Here is a 22,334-nt window from a genome sequence, read left to right on the forward strand (position 1 = left end):
GTCAAACTCAAACACCCAAAACATTTTTACCAAGAGCCTTTCCTGTGCTTTTGGTCAAAACAAAGTGAAGCATTTTGACAGTGGTAAACGCTACCAAGTTCCACCCCAATCAAATGGAAACCAAGAGATCCTAGCTGTCCAAGAAAGTATGTGTGAAGTCTACAAAGCAGGGGGTTACTCAGTTAATAATTATTGCATGAGTTGTGTACACCAGAATTCTATAAAATTTCAATAAAAAAAATATGCAAACAAGACGTGAAAAGATGGACAAATGAATGGACAGACAGATGGATTGACAATGCGATACTGTCATCTCAACAGGTAAATAAAAGGGCATGGTTTTACATGACTTATCAGACACAATATTTGTTATATAAAAACGGACCATCAGATGTGTGTGGGTGTGAGTCAATCTGATGTAGTGATTTAAAGTTCAAACAAACATAAAATAATTGATCAAATACAAATCAGTACTTCGTGATGGGAATATAACTGACTGCGGCTCCCACAGGCCTTACCTTGAGTGGTATGATATCTTCATATCCTGTATTTAGGCCCTCATGGAATCGCACAGATCGCTTGATTCCCTGGACAAGCACATGCATCACAGGAGAGAGAGAGTCAGTGATATTAAACATAGCTAACATATCTAATAGTTAGTCAGCGAGAGAAGGTTTCCCAACCACCAATATATTCTGGTTATTAAAGCCCCTTCTACCTTTATTAATAGCAGATACATAACAGTACTAGAACATGATTAGCCAAGTCAAGTGATATACATTATACAAAGTAGAACAGAAAAAATCAAATTAACATAGGATGTTAGGCTCAGTTTACAATCACTACTTTAATTCTTCTTTGAATATCTGAGAATGTGTCCTTGATAAAGCCAATGGCATGACCTTGAAACAACAGGTAAGGTTTTGACTTTGAAACACAACCTGTGGTCCATCAAATCCTGGTAATCCTTCGCCTCCCTTGTCTCCCTTGGGGCCTGGTCCTCCCTAAGGAAACCCCAAAAAAATGTAGTGAAAAAACAGTCCATTGTCTCCACCAGTGGTCAAAACGAGAGTAAGCCAAGAGGTAGATCACTTATACTTTCATTCACAGTATACATGTAAAAATGCCCTCAAAAAGTACCTGCGGATCACATTTGTTCCACTTGTAGACTTATTTATACACATCAAAACTCCCCAACCTTTGACCCAAAAATTAATGTAGTTCCTACTCTGTACAATAACTATTTTATCTTGTGAATTGTGGAGGTCCTTAGTTGAGAGAAGTCCAGAGAAACTTTATGTACAAAAGGACAAAATCAACTAGAACACTGACAGGTCAGTAAGGGCCCCGTCTTGTGGCAATATATCCCCCATAATCATCAAGAAGCAATCTGCCGATATAGCTGAGCTTGGCGTTTGACATTTGGACTTCAAAAAGAATTGCAAGGAAGCAAAATATACATTTTACATGTACTATGATGCGAGTCTTGTTTCCTTCCACTTCCATATTTGCTGGGCTAACAGATATGTAAATACTTGTGCAATACTCATTTGTTAGCTTTGATTTGTTTTATTTCACCTTATATACCTCCTCCATCAAGAGCCAGGGTCAAAGTCAGAGATCCACTTTATCTTTGACCTTTTGACACAAATAACCTGACCATTAACCCAGTGACCCTGATCTTTGGTCAGTTGACATATTCTTTAATTCCAACCAACTTTGCTTCTTAATATCATAACAAAATGTTAATCAGTGAAAAATACAAAACTTGGCCTTGACCCTTTGGACCCTGTAACCTGGACCTAAGGTCAGTTGACTCTGTGTTAAGTTCTGAACAACATTGCTTCATAATGTCATAACAAAATGTTCATCAGGGAAAAGGTACAAAAATTAACCTTCACCTTTGACCCAGTGACCTTGACCTTTGGTTATTTGACTCCTTGTTTAATTCTGAGCAACATTGATTCATAATGTCATAGAGAAATGTTCACCAGTAAAAAGCTACAAAATGTGACCTCGACTCCTGACCCGATGACCTTGACTTTTGGTCAGTTGACTCCTTGTTTAATTCTGATCAACTTTGCTTCATCATGTCATAACAAAATGTTCATCAGTGAAAATATGTAAAATTTGACCTTGACCTTTGAACCTAATGACCTTGACCTATGACCTTGACTTTTTACCTCAATGTGTATTTTTGTGAACTGAACATCTTGACCAAGTTTCATGTACATCGGTCAATAAATATCAAAGTTATCAGCCAGGAACAAAATTTGTGGACGGCCAGACAGACAGACAGACAGACAGACAGGCAGACAGAGTGATTACTATAGGGCACCCGTATCTCCGATACGGGGCCCTAATAAGCTTCCTGCTCAACTCTTTCATAATTATCTTGTAATAGACAGAAATGTACTGCATTTACACTGTTAATATGACCTTGAACTTTCATTACAATATAAATAGGTTGGAAGATACTCTACCTAAAATCTATATAAAATTCCTATACAATGGTTCAACATGACCTTGAGCTCTGACATTTGACCCTAAAATGAATAGAAACTACCAAATGGGTGGTAAGTTTTAAAGTCCATGATGGAAAATATTTTACTAAAACAATCTGGAAAATGTTTTCACACTTAAGATGACATATGACTTAGACCTTTGCCATTTGCTCCCAAAATAAATACAGATCCTTTTCACACTATGTGTAATATTTTACTGTTACAATGGGTGGATAGGAGGAGCACAGTGTTACAATACCTGGTACATACCTTCTCTCCTTTCAATCCAGGTAAACCAGTAGGGCCCTTCAAAATAAAGTTTCAATGCAATCATCAAAATCTCATTATTGTAATGTGAAGTAACTATCTCATTTTTATAATTTTTTCAATCTGTTTCTCATGTTATCTACTACAACATACACAAGTATTCAAAAAAGCCAACTTACAGTGATGTGATTCAAGCTTATTCATCAGAAATGAGTATTGTCAGATACATATAATAATTCCTAAGATGTCACAATGTGATGAAGAGTAATTATCAACTGGAACAGATGTATGTAAATAAGAAGATATACCTTTAGGTAGGTACATATCAACTTACTTGAGCACCCTTGCTAATTGGTCCCTGAAATAACAACCAGAATCAATCATTAATAGGTAGAATTTTAATTAATCTACAGCTGAGAAACACCCTACACCAAATATCTCACCAATCTACACCCCCATCCGGTAAACAATTTCACATGTAGCATCAGCATCTGAACCAAAATCTTCATTACAGAATAAATCAAAGACACTCAGCTATTTCACAGTAAATCTGTTGGTATGCTGTAATGTAAGTTTGGTGCCCTATCTAATGTATTATTGATAGCACACATCCCTACCCACATCATCGCCTCAACATCTATATACCTCATACATATCTGATACAATCATCACCTGGCATACAAATAAAAAGTATTTCCCTCACATGATCAGTTGGTTATTGATAACTAAACAGTAAATATTCTTGTTTAAATTATTGCCCCCCCCCCCCNTCAGGGTAATAAATGGGAATTTTTTTCTGTCTTCTGAGTGACTTAACTCATTATATAATTTAATACACAGATTGACTGTGGAGCGATTAGGTAACTTCTACAGAAACACTTAAATTATCAGTTGTAATTTCACATGATGGCAATCAACCAAAACTGAGGAACACCGTCACAAACAGTATATTATTTTAAATCATTGTTTAAATAGTATACATTTACGCTATGTAGAAATGTCTGCTTGGACAAACATGAAATGTAATGATATTGCAGGTAATACTATTTTTCAGCTTGTTTCTATTACAATGTGAATAGCGACTAACAATCTGTGTGCCTCTATCAGTATAAGATATTAACATTCTTGGTGAGTGTACCTTATTTTCTAGTGTATAGGGGTATAAACCAGTGGGAGACACACTAGTCTTTGAAAATAGAAATGATGAGCAACAACACCTCTTTGGTGGGTCTTTGTTGGAAAACCTCACATTATGAAGCTTTGCTGGAAAAGTTTTAATTCAGTTTAATAACCGCTGGCCTTCAAAATTGATCTAGGTCATTCATTTGAATTCCACACTTCACATCTTTAGTTAAGCTACAAGCTACCACAGTAATAATCACGGACCTAAGTTTCTTGGTTACTGAAAAGAAGTTGTTCACATATTTTAAAGACATCTGACCCCTATGACCTCGAATATTTGTCAAAGTAATTCATTTTAGCAAATATCATAGCCCTTCATCCTTATTGACCAATTATCAAAATGCTAGGCCTCTTGGTTATTCAGAGATCATTTAAATGTTTCAACACATTTGACCCTTGTGACCTTGAAACAAGCCAAAATCATTTATTTGAATACAGTTGATAGCCCTTCATCATAACATGTAACTGGCCAAATTATCATCACCCTTGGCCTCTTGGTTATATAGAAGAAGTTGTTTTAAAAATGACATTGGACAGATAGACAAAGGACGCCACACCACAGCATAAGCTCACTTGGCCATTCAGGCTGACAGGTGAGCTTACAAATACTAGTTCTATCGCTATACCCCTAGAACATTGGATCATTAACACATACATCGTAACGTCAGTTTGTGATAGATATATAATATTGATGGCATACCCAGCACCAGCAAACAAGTGGTATGATGTGGATGGACACAGGAAGCGAAAAGCAAGGTTAGTAATTTTGGGATCATGCATATGGTAAATTTTGTATTATTGGTCATTAAGAACTGTTGATGTGGTTACATTAGTAGATCCTATGTTTTAAGACAAATCTCCCAGGCCTTGGCTGAAACAAGCAACAGATGTGACATTCATTATATCAGTTCCAAACCCTGAAATAATTATCTCAAATCTCCGGCAGTATGAAACAATCAATTTATCTACAGAGAGGATCAATACTGATCTACAAGGTAGTACCGGTAATGTTTCTTTAATGCTGTGCAGCATTTCAGAGGAACAAAAAAAAAAGATCTATTCTTTAATATAGACAATACCATGACATACACGTATGACTGTCACACACAATGGTAGTACGATACCAGGACATACAGGTATGACTGTCACACACAATGGTAATACAATACCATGACATACAGGTATGACTGTCACACACAATGGTAATACAATACCAGGACATACATGTATGACTGGAACACACAATGGTAATACAATACCATGACATACAGGTATGACTGTCACACACAATGGTAATACACTACCAGGACATACATGTATGACTGTAACACACAATGGTAATACAATCCCATGACATACATGTATGACTGCAACACACAATGGTAGTCCAATACCATGACATACATGTATGACTGTCACACACAATGGTAGTACAATACCATGACATACATGTATAATTGTCACACACAATGGTAGTACAATACCATTACATACATGTATAATTGTCACACACAATGGTAGTACAATACCATGACATACAGGTATGACTGTCACACACAATGGTAGTACAATACCATGACATACATGTATAACCGTCACACACAATGGTAGTACGATACCAGGACATACAGGTATGACTGTCACACACAATGGTAGTACAATACCAGGACATACATGTATGACTGTCACACACAATGGTAGTACAATACCAGGACATACAGGTATGATTGTCACACACAATGGTAGTACAATACCATGACATACATGTATGACTGTAACACACAATGGTAGTATGATACCAGGACATACATGCATGACTGTAACACACAATGGTAGTACAATACCATGACAAGGACAGACAGCAATACGAACGGCACCATGTCATGACAAGAGATATAATGGTGGCACCATTCCCCAACACAGATGGACAGACATAGCGGTGACATTATGTCACATCATAGATATAATGCGGGTTCCATGCCTTTACCAAGACCATCAGAATCCATCCTAACTTTACAGAAATTTAGATCTATGACACCATGCCTTGGCTTTGTAATTTAATACATCTCATACACCAGCCTTCATCAAGCTCATGCACAGAGTAGAAAAGTCAGTAAAGACAGGACAAAAAAATATACATCAGGATGACCATGCAATAAAGGCATCCAAAACCAAGATGAATTTAGAGGAGGCAGAGACAGGTCAACTGGACATACTGAAATAGGGAGTTTAAGGCATTCAAAAGACCAATGACAAACCGGGAATCCAGCGTAACCACGGAAACCCATAGGTCCTCTGCTGCCCTTATATCCCTGGAATGGAAAGTGCATACACTGTTATCAAGCTACATTGAGGGTGTACAAGGTCATTGTGATGACTTGTAGGTCAAACTCCAACACTAACCACCAGTATAATATTTGTATGATTATCTTTGGTCCCAGAATAATTCTAAATCACTTTGTTCTTGTATACTTTATTCAGGAAAATTTTCAAACCAATTAGAGGTCCTATGTGACTTGATTTCTGGAGAATAAGAAATTACGTTAAGTCTGAAATAAGTTGTTTATACTTTAATTCAGTATGATCATTGAATTGTTTTCTGTGAATCAATTCATGCAGGTAAGGTACTACCTTGATACCCTTGACGCCCGGATAACCCTGAAATTAACAGAGTAACATTTAATCAGCATGATACTTATATACAGGTAACAGGGATCTTCACCGATGTATGTGAGGTTTGGTATAATGATCTACACCAGCTTACACCCTATATAGAATAAGAAAACCATCAGAGGACACTAGGAATCAGCAGTATCAATACCACAAGGAAATCACCGCCACAAACTATCAAGTGGATATAACACCATCACAACATTACACCATAAAGATGTGAAGTGACACCATAAAACAACAGATTCCATAGGGACTGTGACACTCATCATTAACTCATTCCCCCCCCTGAAATTGCACGATGAACTATTCCAAACTTTGAATTGGAAAAGTTTAAATGTGTCTTCTGGGGTGAATGAGTTTTAAGGTCAAATAAATAAACAACAGAAGAAAGATCATTGGTCAATGTTATCCCAAGTTTTGTCTTTGTTTCACCAATCATTGCAATATTGCTTCAAAATGTTGTGATTAAATGTATTTCCATAAAAATAAGTTAAATTTAAGCATTTGACCTTCACCTAACAATATGGAGCAAACATCTTCAATACTGCATAGCTTCATAATATTATTAAACAATAAAAAATATAATATATAATACGATGTTAAGCTAATTTGACCTTTATTAACGTTCACCATATCCATATGACCTTGACTTTTACCTTTATGGCACTTGACATCAGTCCCAACAATATTCAACATTATGCATTGTTTACCATAAAAAGACATTAAAATTGATCTGTATGACATTGACCTTCCACTATTTGACCTTGACATAGTTACACCATGGAGTACTAGGCATTAATCCCAACAATATGGCTTCATAATCTTATTATCTATAATCACTATTAAGATCATTGGAAGTTGAGGTCTATGACACTGACCAAGCACCACAGTGATATTGCACAACTAGGACCCTACAGGAACAAACGTACAAAACTTAAGAAAGATCTATTTACTACGTTTTGAGAAATAGCCATAACAAACTTTAACCCTGGTTGCCATATTGTTCTTCACACATAAATAAAAGTTGTAACATAGCTAGCACCCAAGGGGATCCTGTTTACAACTTTTGAGAATGATCTGTCCAGCCAAAGAAATACCCACATAGTAATAACAAGAATTGTTCACCAACAAATGAACCATGAATGAAAGGCAATTTGAAAAGCCAACCATCTAATCTAACTATAACATGAACGATTAAATAAACCATGGTATGAAACCATAAAATAAACCATAAAGCACCAACAAAGTTGATTACAAATACACAGGGACGTACACAATTTGACACCATCGCCTACAACATGTGTGGGTATAAAGGAAGCAGTCGCCTGTGGCATAAACGGTTTCTAGGGAAAAGATAAAGAATTATACAGATTTGTTATTTTTCTGACACAAAACTTTAAATGTTTTCAATGAAAGGAAATACTTAACCTCTTAAGTAGTTAATTACTACTTGCCAAGATATTACACAAGATCATATGACAATACCATATTTCATAGACACAAGCAAACCTATTGAATTGCAGACTCTTAATGAAGATCCTAGCGAGCTACATTTGTATACTTCTCCCAGTAATTGAGTTTGACTGCCAAAGAAAGAAAAAAAAAACACTTACAAGTGCCTGAAGTCAGATTTAATGAACTTGTAACTTTGTAAAACATGTTCCATCATTTCTGAGATTGTTTTTTATTTTTTCAGTCTTACAGCCCTTTGTAACAAACAGAAATGTCATTTTGGTATGTAGAGAGGTGTTGGAAACAGCAGCCATACTTACATCTATACAGGCCAGACTGGCGCCCCTAAAGGCCCCTAGTTACCACAATAGAAAACACCAATTATGTCTCCCTGAAACACTGTTTCCAGGAAGCTCTTACTTCAAAGATACATTTTTCAATAAGTTGGAAAGAATGGAATATCAAGTTCTAGCCATTTTCTTACAATAACGGTCGAAACTTTCTTACGGTAACGGTCGTTAGACAAACATAAGGAAGAACAGCCCAGTTTGAAACAAACCTATCAAGTATAGACTGTTAGTCTCAGTTTCCCAAATGGAAGTCCCTTAACTTAAGGCTAGTCCAAAAGATAGCACCTTTGGACTCGAAGAACAATCTTAAGTCAAAGAAATTTTCCTTAACCTCAGTCATGCTTTCCTACTAAAACAATTAAGGAATTTTCCTTTCTGCTATCACAGGACAGTCATTTCTAAGAACAAATGGCTATACTGTTGAATATAATTTTAGAGAAAATAAAACACTTTGTGTAAAACCCATTATACTTTGATGGGTATAAGCCAGAGGTTATAATAAAAAAATAAAAAAATAAAACAACTACAGGGGTCGAACTTGGTACCTTTACATTGCAAAGCCCACGTTTCAATACAGGACTTATACAAGCACCGTATCAAAAGGAATGCCCATTATGGGCTACTAAGCATATGAAAAACTTGTCAGGGGAAGCTAATCTACACACGGAAAAAATCCTCTAAAGAAGGGGGACAACTCAAAGTCCAAAAACTCTAAATGGAACTCTTCTTTACAACTACAAATGATGCAGAGGTACCCTTTACCTTAAAGTTGTTCAGCAATGGACCACTGTTATAGACAGTAATACTGTGTTGGACAAGACATGTTACAGGATAAGTAGACTATACTGTTTCCGATACACAACATGTTAGTATGTAACGATACAATGTACTTTGTAAGTGAAGAAACATGTAATGGACCAGAAAATATGTGAATATTCTACTAATAGGCTCTGTAAAAGAAGCTTTTTTGATCAATCATTCCAAGGATTGCTTTGAAATCATGATTTAATGAGATCTTTTTAATTTTAAGAACTCTATTTTGGGTCTTGTAATTTGATACTGATGAAAGCTCCTTACAGCAGTACCTGGCTACTATAAGCTACCTACAGTGTTAACTTAAGGATCCCTGTACCACTGCCAATAACTGTAAATATGCATCGGAAAGTAATTTCTTTTGTTCAAAACTATTATTTAGATAAATAATTTCTGAAAAGAACTTGAGGGACTTTTATCTAAAGATGATGAAGTTGAAATAAAGAAAATATAATCAATAATAGTGTTCTGAGTGTAAAAATTCAGCTAATTCAGGATTTGAACCCTATACTTTAGATTGTTATACTGTTGCTCTGGTTCAATTGCTCTATATTTTAAATATCTAAAATTAAGGGGAGATGACTCTATATACTAACAATCACAATGGAACTCTCCTGTGTTTTGCCTGCAGTGGGACGGGGATCCTTTACCAGCAGTTAGTACTAAGTAGGGTATTTGAAGGATCTAGGACTTGTCATTTTGTGTCAAGAGTCAGAACAAATATACAGGTCCCTTGAGTACAAACTTATAATTAAAATGTTCTTTTTTAACCTCTTGGCTTTAGAAAATAGATCAACCAGGATGGAACATTGAACATTTTATATCAATGTATTGGAAGCCATTTGTTCTTGACTACACATGACTGTCTGATAGAGCCTTCAATACCTGCCCACACCAGAGCTAGTTACAGTAGGACGCTGTGATAACCATATACCGGTAATCCTGAGTAACCCTTCTCTCCCTGTAAAACAGCAGATACCACATTAAAACAAAATATCAATCTCATCGATAACGATGATTGGTATGTGAAATATCTACTGCATATCAAGGTGAACATAAGTCTCTACTGATTTTTGGACATATTTCTTAACAGGAAAGAGAAAAAAACTGATATGGTCACTTTTTAGCATTAAGGTAGTGAAACTTTTCCATAAATAATGACTGAAATTAAAATTAAAACATTCCTGGTGCATTCCCAATTGATATATTATGTTTTGAAAACATTTTGATCAAAAGATATCACCTGACATGCTACATTGTATTTACCCAGTTCCTTTAATTATGGTCAGTAAAAAGTAACATAAATTTATTGTATTATCATGGTAAGGGCCTATTGTCACTTATAATCCTGTATTATCATACTACTTACCCGTATTCCAGAGTCTCCCTTATCTCCCTTTGCTCCTACAACAGAGAACATACTATTAGTCTTACAGACAACATTAGATACATTGTTAGTCCTACAAATAACAGAGAATACATTTATGTCCAGCAGACAACAAATGGTACATCATCAACCTATAACAGATAATATATCATAAGTCCTACAAACAACATTAGATACATTGTTAGTCCTACAAATAACAGAGAATACATTTATGTCCAGCAGACAACAAATGGTACATCATCAACCTATAACAGAGAATATATCATAAGTCCTACAGACAACATTAGATACATTGTTAGTCCTACAAATAACAGAGAATACATTTATGTCCAGCAGACAACAAATGGTACATCATCAACCTATAACAGAGAATATATCATAAGTCCTACAGACAACATTAGATACATTGTTAGTCCTACAAATAACAGAGAATACATTTATGTCCAGCAGACAACAAATGGTACATCATCAACCTATAACAGAGAATATATCATAAGTCCTACAGACAACATTAGATACATTGTTAGTCCTACAAATAACAGAGAATACATTTATGTCCAGCAGACAACAAATGGTACATCATCAACCTATAACAGAGAATATATCATAAGTCCTACAGACAACATTAGATACATTGTTAGTCCTACAAATAACAGAGAATACATTTATGTCCAGCAGACAACAAATGGTACATCATCAACCTATAACAGAGAATATATCATAAGTCCTACAGACAACATTAGATACATTGTTAGTCCTACAAATAACAGAGAATACATTTATGTCCAGCAGACAACAAATGGTACATCATCAACCTATAACAGAGAATATATCATAAGTCCTACAGACAACATTAGATACATTGTTAGTCCTACAAATAACAGAGAATACATTTATGTCCAGCAGACAACAAATGGTACATCATCAACCTATAACAGAGAATATATCTCCTATAGACTATGATTATGTATGGTAGAGATATCCCCAGTGTATCTATGATAATGTATGGTAGAGATATCCTCAGTGTATCTATGATAATGTATGGTAGAGATATCCCCAGTGTATCTATGATAATGTATGGTAGAGATATCCTCAGTGTATCTATGATAATGTATNTCAGGTAGGGATATCCTCAGTGTATCTAGGATTATGTCAGGTAGAGATATCCTCAGTATATCTAGGATTATGTCAGGTAGGGATATCCTCAGTGTATCTAGGATTATGTCAGGTAGAGATATCCTCAGTATATCTAGGATTATGTCAGGTAGGGATATCCTCAGTGTATCTAGGATTATGTCAGGTAGAGATATCCTCAGTATCTCTAGGATTATGTCAGGTAGGGATATCCTCAGTGTACCTTTCATTATGTATGGTAAGCATATCCTCAGTGTATCTAGGATTATGTCAGGTAGAGATATCCTCAGTATCTCTAGGATTATGTCAGGTAGGGATATCCTCAGTGTATCTGGGATTATGTCAGGTAGGGATATCCTCAGTGTGCCTTTCATTATGTATGGTAAGCATATCCTCAGTGTATCTAGGATTATGTCAGGTAGGTATATCCTCAGTGTATCTATGATAATGTATGGTAGGGATATCCCCGGTATATCTATTATTATGTCAGGTAGAGATATCCTCAGTGTATCCATGATTATGTATGGTAGAGATATCCCCAGTGTATCTATGACAATGTATGGTAGAGATATCCCCGGTATATCTATTGTTATGTCAGGTAGAGATATCCTCAGTGTATCCATGATTATGTATGGTAGAGATATTCTCAGTGTATCTATGATAATGTCTGGTAGAGATATCCTCAGTGTATCTATGATAATGTATAGTAGAGATATCCTCAGTGTATCTATGATAATGTATGGTAGGGATATCCCCGGTATATCTATTATTATGTCAGGTAGAGATATCCTCAGTGTATCCATGATTATGTATGGTAGAGATATCCCCAGTGTATCTATGGTAATGTATGGTAGAGATATCCCCGGTATATCTATTATTATGTCAGGTAGAGATATCCCCAGTATATCTATTATTATGTCAGGTAGAGATATCCTCAGTGTATCCATGATTATGTATGGTAGAGATATCCCCAGTGTATCTATGATAATGTAAGGTAGAGATATCCCCGGTATATCTATTATTATGTCAGGTAGAGATATCCTCAGTGTATCCATGATTATGTATGGTAGAGATATTCTCAGTGTATCTATGATAATGTGTGGGAGAGATATCCTCAGGGTATCTATGATAATGTATGGTAGAGATATCCTCAGTGTATTTATGATAATGTATGGTAGAGATATCCTCAGTGTATCTATTATAATGTATGGTAGAGATATCCTCAGTGTATCTATGGTAATGTATGGTAGAGATATCCCCGGTATATCTATTATTATGTCAGGTAGAGATATCCCCAGTATATCTATTATTATGTCAGGTAGAGATATCCTCAGTGTATCCATGATTATGTATGGTAGAGATATTCTCAGTGTATCTATGATAATGTCTGGTAGAGATATCCTCAGTGTATCTATGATAATGTCTGGTAGAGATATCCTCAGTGTATCTATGATAATGTCTGGTAGAGATATCCTCAGTGTATCTATGATAATGTATAGTAGAGATATCCTCAGTGTATCTATGATAATGTCTGGTAGAGATATCCTCAGTGTATCTATGATAATGTCTGGTAGAGATATCCTCAGTGTATCTATGATAATGTATGGTAGCGATATCCTCAGTGTATCTATGATAATGTATGGTAGGGATATCCCCGGTATATCTATTATTATGTCAGGTAGAGATATCCCATCTATGATAATGTATGGTAGAGATATCCTCAGTGTATCTATGATAATGTATAGTAGAGATATCCAGAGTATATCTATGATTATGTATGATAGAGATATCTCCAGTATATCCAGGATTATGTATGATAGTGATATCATCAGTGTATCTATTATTATGTATGGTAGGGATATCCTCATTTTATCTAGGATAATGTATGGTAGAGATATCCCCAGTATATCCATGATAATGTATAGTAGAGATATCCTCAGTGTATCTAGGATTATGTATGGTAGAGATATCCTCAGTGTATCTATGATAATGTATGGTAGGGATATCCTCAGTGTATCTATTATTATATATGGTAGGGATATTCCCAGTATATCTATTATTATGTCAGGTAGGGATATCCCCAGTATATNATAGAGATATCCTCAGTGTTTCTAGAATTATGTATGATAGAGATATCCTCAGTGTATCTAGAATTATGTATGATAGAGATATCCTCAGTGTATCTAGGATTATGTATGATAGAGATATCCCCAGTATATCCATGATTATGTATGGTAGGGATATCCTCAGTGTATCTATTATTATGTCAGGTAGATATATCATCAGTGTATCTATTATTTTATATGGTAGGGATATTCCCGGTATATCTATTATTATGTCAGGTAGAGATATCCCCGGTATATCTATGACTTTTTAGTATAGTGCTATCCTAAGTATCTCTGTGGAATATATATGTATTAAGGATTTCCTGATAATATACTCCCACAAGTCATTTATAGTTCAGAAGTCCATCACTAAAAAAACACATGTTTGTCTATCAAGATAACTAGGTGTATGAGGGATGAGGAAGTGTACAGGGAGGCAGACACAATCACAACAATCTTTTGATACGTGTTTATTTTTCCAATAGATATCTAGCAGTTTATTTTTGTGGTGATAGCATTACCTATAATTAGATATAATAAGCTGACTTTGAGTTGCAGTGCTGTCAGGGTGTACCTTTATGCCCCTGTAAGCCCCGCCTGCACTTGATGACCCCAGTAAGCTGCAGCATCTCCATGCTTTTATGTTTTCTGAGCCAATGTGTTTAAATGAGCTTAGATGTGTACTTGGACAGGTGTTAGCTGCCATGGGGTCCTGTACTACACCGGTATGTTGATATTGATCCCAGGTCTTTATGGGACTCACATCACGTCACAGAAGGTTCTTTAATGATTGGTGATCACAACAGTACAATAGGTACCTAATAAAGACTTTAATGATCAGTGATCACAATAGTACAATAGGTACCTTATAAAGACTTTAATAATGAGTGATCACAATAGTACAATAGGTACCTTATAAAGACTTGAATGATCAGTGATCACAATAGTACAATAGGTACCTTATAAAAACTTGAATGATCAGTGATCACAATAGTACAATAGCTACCTTATAAAGACTTTAATGATCAGTGATCACAATAGTACAATAGGTACCTTACAAAGACTAATGATTAGTGATCACAATAGTACAATAGGTACCACACTTGGACTTTAATGATTGGTGATCACAATAGTACAATAGCTACCTTATTAAGACTTTAATAATGAGTGATCACAATAGTACAATAGGTACTTTACTTGGACTTTAATGATTGATGATCACAATAGTACAATAGTACAATAGGTACCTTACTTGGACTTAAATTATTGGTGATCACAACAGTACAATAGGTACCTTACTTGGACTTTAATTATCAGTGATCACAATAGTACAATAGGTACCTTACTCGGACTTAAATGATCAGTGATCACAACAGAACAATAGGTACTTTACTTGGACTTTAACTCATTCACCCCTGAAATTTCATAATGAACTATTCATACCTTTTCAAAAGTGTCTTTAGGGGTGAATGAGTTAATAATCAGTGATCACAATAGATACATGTGAGAAAGTTTAATGTTAGTTACTTTGTGGGAAAGGGGGTTACAGTAACTTGCAACAGAGTGAAGTTAAAATGATAACTATCATTATTCCCCAAAGGAACAGTTTTAAACAAAAAACTTCATAAACATTTTAATTCTTTGAAAAAAACGACATTGTGTAACTGAACTGGTGTAGAAATTATTCAGATTTTTTTTTCATTTGTGATAGAAGGGAGACAACTAGGGGTGGGGATAAAAAAAAACACATCCATTTGCAAGCAATCAGTTGTTACAAGTCTAGGTGATAACTATATAATATCATATGAGGATCTGGATGGACGGGTAGGTGTGGTTGTATCTTTGGTGTCAGACCCCTCTTTTTGCAAACTGGAAAAGCTTTATCTCACTGACTGGGGCTCAACCGTGGCCACACTCCCTTACCTCCTTTACACCACCCTTGATCCACATCTGAATATGAGTATGGATGAATTTTTAGAAATATATTCAAGAAAAGTATCGGATGAAGTGTGCCTCATAGCACATGTATGTATAAATGAATGAACATGTGGATTTACAAAGTGTATATTTACCTACAAATTTTTCTGCTGGACTCGGACTCTCAGCAGAAATAAACTATATACATACTATACTGTACATTTCTGGCAGTGAAGAGAACGATTGAGAAGTAAAGGGTAGAATGAATTATAACCAACTTTAAATCTAGAGAATTTAGTTTGTCAAATTTATGTTTGAGCTAGTTGAGATTCAGATTGTGAGTTGGAGAGATTGATAATGGAGTCGGGGTCCTACCTGGTAAAGGGATCATCAGGGAGCCTCACTCTGACACTTAACCAATGGGTTCTGGTCCAACGTTTGACAACAAACTGATGATGATTTGAAACTAGCATTGAAGTTTAATAACAATGACAGAAGTGCAGTGTCGCTGGGCCGTTTGATCCACTGATTATCTTGCTGTAATTGGCAGGGGAACTCCATTTTAATAAGAAAATAAGACATATTGACTGAGCCACGCCAGACTTGGTTTGGCAGACCTCCACCTCCCTGGCTCTCCCCTTACTGTTCACCCCTGTAGCATTGTGCTCATGTCTTCTCAAGTTTTGGCGTGTGCTTTGTAAGATATATGGATGGTAGAAGCAACAGTGACAGCTACCAGAGACAGACAACCCTCAATTGTTTTGTCAATTGAGAAGCCACAGCAAATGAGCCATCTTTGATCTTGATAACATAAAAAGCTGGATCTATCAAGGAGGAATGTGAGAGTGATGAGAATCATGAATTGGTGTGTGTTATGCCATTCTGACATCACAGTCCAAGTGGGCATGTGTTGTGTATGGCTTATCCAAGCTGTGACAGATGGTGCGGCTATTCCTACACACTTGTGCCCGATATCCCCTTAATGAGGGGAGCAGACCTGCCTCCTCAACCCTACCAACATCCCACAGTACACAACATACAACAATATAGACCCTGCCTCGTCTTCATAAGCCTACAAACATCCCATAGAATAGACCATACAACAAACATCCAACAGTACACAATATACAACAATAAAATCCCTGTCTTCTAACTCCTACAAACATCACATCAGTGGTGTTATGCCCTGTGTAGGTGTATACATACATCTGATAGAGATTCATCACTGGAGTTATACCATGTGCAGGTGTATACATACAACTGATAGAGATCAATCACTGGTGTTATACCCTGTGTAGGTGTATACATACAACTGATAGAGATCAATCACTGGTGTTATACCCTGTGTAGGTATATACATACAACTGATTGAGATCCATCACTGGTGTTATACCCTGTCTAGGTGTATACATACAACTGATAGAGATCCATCATTGGTGTTATACCATGTGTAGGTGTATACATACAACTGATAGAGATCCATCATTGGTGTTATACCAAGTGTAAGTGTAACATACAACTGATAGAGATTCATCACTGGTGTTATACCCTGTGTAGGTATATACATACAACAGATAGAGATCCATCACTGGTGTTATACCCTGTCTAGGTGTATACATACAACTGATAGAGATCAATCACTGGTGTTATACCCTGTGTAGGTGTATACATACACCGGATAGAGATCCGTCACTGGTGTTATACCCTGTGTAGGTGTATACGTACAACTGATAGAGATCCATCACTGGTGTTATCCCCTGTGTAGGTGTATACATACAACTGATAGAGATCCATCACTGGTGTTATACCCTGTCTAGGTGTATACATACAACTGATAGAGATCAATTACTGGTGTTATAATTTGTGGAGGTGTTTTACTAGAATATTTTAATGTATAGGTATATTTTATAAACATTTACAGACATTTTTTCTAGTCTAGCTTTTGACAAAAATTCTAAATATTTATGATGAAGTTATTATATATGCAATGTGTTTGGCCCCTGTATGCCCTGGTTTTCATTAGGCTTCTGTTACATAACTCTGCTGGCCATTTTAAAGTTCATCTCCTTAGTTAATGGTGTGATAAATCTTGAGTTTCACTTGTTATACTGGATCAGCAGTAAGATTGTGACAGCATACTCACATAAATATCTGGTTTCATAGTGTTTTACAACTAGGGGGTTATAAAATTGTCTGCTGAATAGCAAGGTGGTTTCTCCTTATCAGCTCCCCCTGGTGGTATCTGCTTACCCACAACCACCTGTTTTGTAAGTCAGCCAATCAAAACAGATTTGCACAATATCTGAAAAATCTGTTTTATTTCCTAAGCAATATTCACATTTTGTGCATGTGTCTTGCTAGAAGTAAATTTCATACAAAATCACTATTGCTAAATACAGGCAAAGAAACTTCATACATGACCATTCTTAATATACTGACTGTCATCAATAACCATTCAAACTTACTGTCATACAATCCTCATTGGTTCTACTATTTTATCTTGTGTCATTAGATAATGCAAGGTTGTCATTGGTCATTGAATACCATATGGTTGTCATTGGATCCTATTACAGTTGTCATTGGATACTATAACAGTTGTCATTGGATACTATACAGTTGTCATTGGATACTATACAGTTATCATTGGATACTATAAGGTTGTCATCAGATACTGTACAGTTGTCATTGGATAGTATATGGTTGTCATTGGATACTATACAGTTGTCTTTGTATATTATATGGTTGTCATTGTTTAATATACGGTTGTCATTGGATACTATAATGTTGTCATTGGATACAATACGGTTGTCATTGGATACTATATGGTTGTCATTGTATACTATATGGTTGTCATTGGATACTATATGGTTGTCATTGTATACTATAATGTTGTCATTGGATACTATACGGTTGTCATTGTATACTATAATGTTGTCATTGGATACTATAATGTTGTCATTGGATAATATAAGGTTGTCACTGGATAATATAGGGTTGTCATTGAATACTATAAGGTCGTCATTGGTCATTGGATACTATAAGGTGGTCATTAGATACTATATGGTTGTCATTAGAAACTATAAGGTTGTCATTGGATACTATAAGATGGTCATTGGTCATTGGATACTAAAGGTTGTCACTGAGTATTATATGGGTGTCATTGGATCCTATTACAGTTGTCATTGGATACTATTACAGTTGTCATTGGATACTACACAGTTGTCATTGAATACTATTACAGTTGTCATTGGATACTATATAGCTGTCATTGGATACTATACAGTTGTCATCAGATACTATAATGTTGCCATTGTATCCTATAATGTTGTCATTGGATACTATAAGGGGGTCATTGGTCATTGGATACTGTAAGGTTGTCATTGGATACTAAAGGGCATCACTAAATATTATATGGGTGTCATTGGATCCTATTACAGTTATCATTGGATACTATTACAGTTGTCATTTGATACTATACAGTTGTCATTGGATACTATACAGTTGTCATTAAATACTATTACAGTTGTCATTGGATACTATTACAGTTGTCATTGGATACTATACAGTTGTCATTGGATACTATACAGTTGTCATCAGATACTATAATGTTGTCATTGTATACTATAATGTTGTCATTGGATACTATAAGGTGGTCATTGGTCATTGGATACTGTAAGGTTGTCATTGGATACTAAAGGTCATCACTAAATATTATATGGATGTCATTGGATCCTATCAGTTGTTCATAAGATAATACACAGTTGCCTTTTGAACTCTGAAGTTATCATTGGATACTATAAGGTTGTCAGTAGTTACTATAAGGTTGACATAGGAATCTATAAGGTAATGAGTGAAAACTATAAGGTTGCCAGAACAAGTTGGTTTTACTAGTGTCATAATCACTGTAGCTTTTCCATCCCATAATACCACTGCATTGTTGAGCACTTAGGGTAAATGTTGTTATAGTTAACCTCAAGAGTCTGTCTGCTGGAGCTTGGCCCCATGATTGACAGATATGAAAGTGATCCAGCCACAGAAATTAGCTGGTGGTTACTCAATTACTTGAGGCTAAACAGTGTTGTAAAGTTTGGAAATACACATTAATTCTACCCATTATCCTCATCCTGCTGTTATGAATGAAATATTTGCTAAAATACAGTCAGTGAGGTGTGCAGTACAAAGTTTAGAAACAATTCAGCCGTTGTGTCTGGTGAAATTGGGCCATTATCTGATAACCTAGTGTTTGTAACATTGGAGCTGTCAACAAGGCCTCATGTAGTTACAGCATTCTTATCTAATCATGTCGCTTAAGGTAGTGATGTCACAATATATACATACTGTTTACCATCAAATTGATGTGTGTAATATTTCTGTATCTGTATAATAACTTCTGTGTCTATCTGTAAAGCGACTTCTATATCTTATTGTAAATTCTATATCATATAGTAACATATATCTGTAAAGCAATCTTTTTTGTAAATTCTATATCAGTATCGTAACTTCTAAATCTGTTAAGTAACTTCTGCATCTGCTTAATAACTTTATATTTGTTTAATAATATACTTCTGTGTCTCTATTTCTATAAAGTAACAGTTATTCAACTATGGTAGTTATCATAATGGAAACAGTAAAATCTGTAACACTATAAATTACTTGTAGCAAGCTGATTACTGCACACTCCTAACTTCATTCTGAGCAGGGTATAATGACCAGATACCTGGTGAACTTGACACAGCTACCTGATAAATCGACACAGATACTTGATGAACTTGACACAGCTACCTGATGAACTTGACACAGATACTTGATGAACTTGACACAGATACTTGATGAACTTGACACAGCTACTTAATGAACTTGATACAGATACTTGATGAACTTGACACAGATACTTGATGAACTTGATACAGATACCTGATGAACTTATGGAACTTAACACAAAAACAAAGTTGATGATTGTTTTTTTTATTTTTTGACACAAATGGAACTTGGCACAGATACCTGATAAACTGAAAACCTATAACTGAATAACTAGACCCAGATATCTAACGAGTCTGACCTTAATATGTGTTGATATTTCCATCATTATTAATGATGTCATTACAGCTATCAGCACTTATTCATTGTAGCCTTTATTTCTAACTACTAATCCAGTGGTAAGAACAGTACCCATTACTCCAGTGTTGTCTGTCTTACACATCAGCTGTCAGACAGAGTAGAGCAAAACCTGTAATTCAAAACAATGCATGAACACATATGTGCAAGTGGATTTCAAAGAGAGAAAATGTTCTAAAAATAATCTGGAAACATTCCTAAAAATAATCTGGAAATATTCCTGAATTTCCTCATATTAGATCTTTATTCTGTTTCTGAATTTACTCCAAAGCACAATTCCTTGAACACTATATGTTGTGACCTTGTGCTTTTATTAATCTTCATTTCCACAACAAAAGGCTGAGGTAACAGGTACCCTACAGACAATAAAGCATTATCAACTACAGCCCTTTCTGTCAGCTGTGTTGTTCCTTATAGTAATCAAGACACAGAACAGTATTTAAATTTGTAACCAGAAGCAGACATATGTCCCCGTCAGTAACCAGGAAACAAAAGTGTGTTGCTGGCAGTAACTAGAAATCAAAGAGGTGTTCTCTTCTGTAACCAGGAAACAAAGATGTGTTCCCTTTTGTAACCAGGAAACAAAGATATGTTCCTTTTGTAACAAGGAAACAATGATGTGTTCCCTTTTGTAATCAGGAAACAAAGATAAAGATATGTTCCCTTTTGTAACCTGGAAACAAAGATGTGTTCCCTTTTGTAAAAAGGAAACAATGATGTGTTCCCTTTTGTAACCAGGAAACAAAGATATGTTCCCTTTTGTAACCAGGAAACAAAGATGTGTTCCTTTTGTAACAAGGAAACAATGATGTGTTCCCTTTTGTAACCAGGAAACAAAGATATGTTCCCTTTTGTAATCAGGAAACAAATATGTTTTTCCTTTTGTAACCAGAAAACAAACGAGTGTTATTATTTTTACAAACTAGAGTCAGATACATGTTCCTTTAAGTAGACAGAGATGTAATCTCTTTAGTAACAAGAAAACAAAGGTGTATTCCCTTTAGAAACAACAGGCAGATGTGTGTTCCCTTCAGTAGCTGGGAATCGAAGGTGTGTTTCAGTCAATAACCAGGAAACAAGGGTATTTGCTATAAAAACCAGGAGACACAGGTTTGTTCCTTTAGCAACCAGGAGACATATATTGTTCCCATTGTCGATCAGTCTACAAACAAACTAAAGAGTAGTAATATGGAAGGTTTTAAAACACTATCAATATTACTAAGATTATCCTCCCGGCCATTGTAATTCACAGACATGAACTAGACATAGACCCCTGCCCCACCATTAGAACTAGCATGGTTTCTATTGATAGTTATTGGCCTCAGCTGACCAACCTCCATTCAGACCAAGTGGTCTTCTGGCAGGTATCCAGGCCATTGGTCAGTGGTCAGTCTCAGCTGATTCCTGCAATCTACTGAACATAAATTTGTTTGAT

The 22,334-nt window shown here is 35.6% G+C and overlaps 1 protein-coding gene across 12 annotated transcripts in view; it reads right to left on the bottom strand.

The window, feature by feature from the left end:
* The window catches only part of LOC110447513 (collagen alpha-1(XXV) chain-like), a 113,138-nt gene that overhangs the window by 52,470 nt on the left and 38,334 nt on the right, over positions 1-22,334 (bottom strand). For 9 of the 12 annotated variants that reach the window (XM_021493263.1, XM_021493270.1, XM_021493272.1 and 6 more), the window contains exons 3-9: positions 10,611-10,645; positions 6,585-6,611; positions 6,212-6,265; positions 3,106-3,129; positions 2,775-2,810; positions 942-1,004; positions 519-587 (exon numbers count right to left, since the gene is read on the bottom strand). In XM_021493263.1, coding sequence (XP_021348938.1) covers positions 519-587; positions 942-1,004; positions 2,775-2,810; positions 3,106-3,129; positions 6,212-6,265; positions 6,585-6,611; positions 10,611-10,645 — 308 coding nt within the window. Of the gene's footprint in view, positions 1-518; positions 588-941; positions 1,005-2,774; positions 2,811-3,105; positions 3,130-6,211; positions 6,266-6,584; positions 6,612-10,175; positions 10,203-10,610; positions 10,646-22,334 lie in introns of all 12 variants that reach the window. The other 3 variants (XM_021493266.1, XM_021493262.1, XM_021493268.1) reach the window with 3 other exon arrangements.

The sequence above is a fragment of the Mizuhopecten yessoensis genome, unplaced genomic scaffold (genome assembly GCF_002113885.1).
Source record: "Mizuhopecten yessoensis strain PY_sf001 unplaced genomic scaffold, ASM211388v2 scaffold3453, whole genome shotgun sequence".
NCBI classification, from domain to species: domain Eukaryota; kingdom Metazoa; phylum Mollusca; class Bivalvia; order Pectinida; family Pectinidae; genus Mizuhopecten; species Mizuhopecten yessoensis.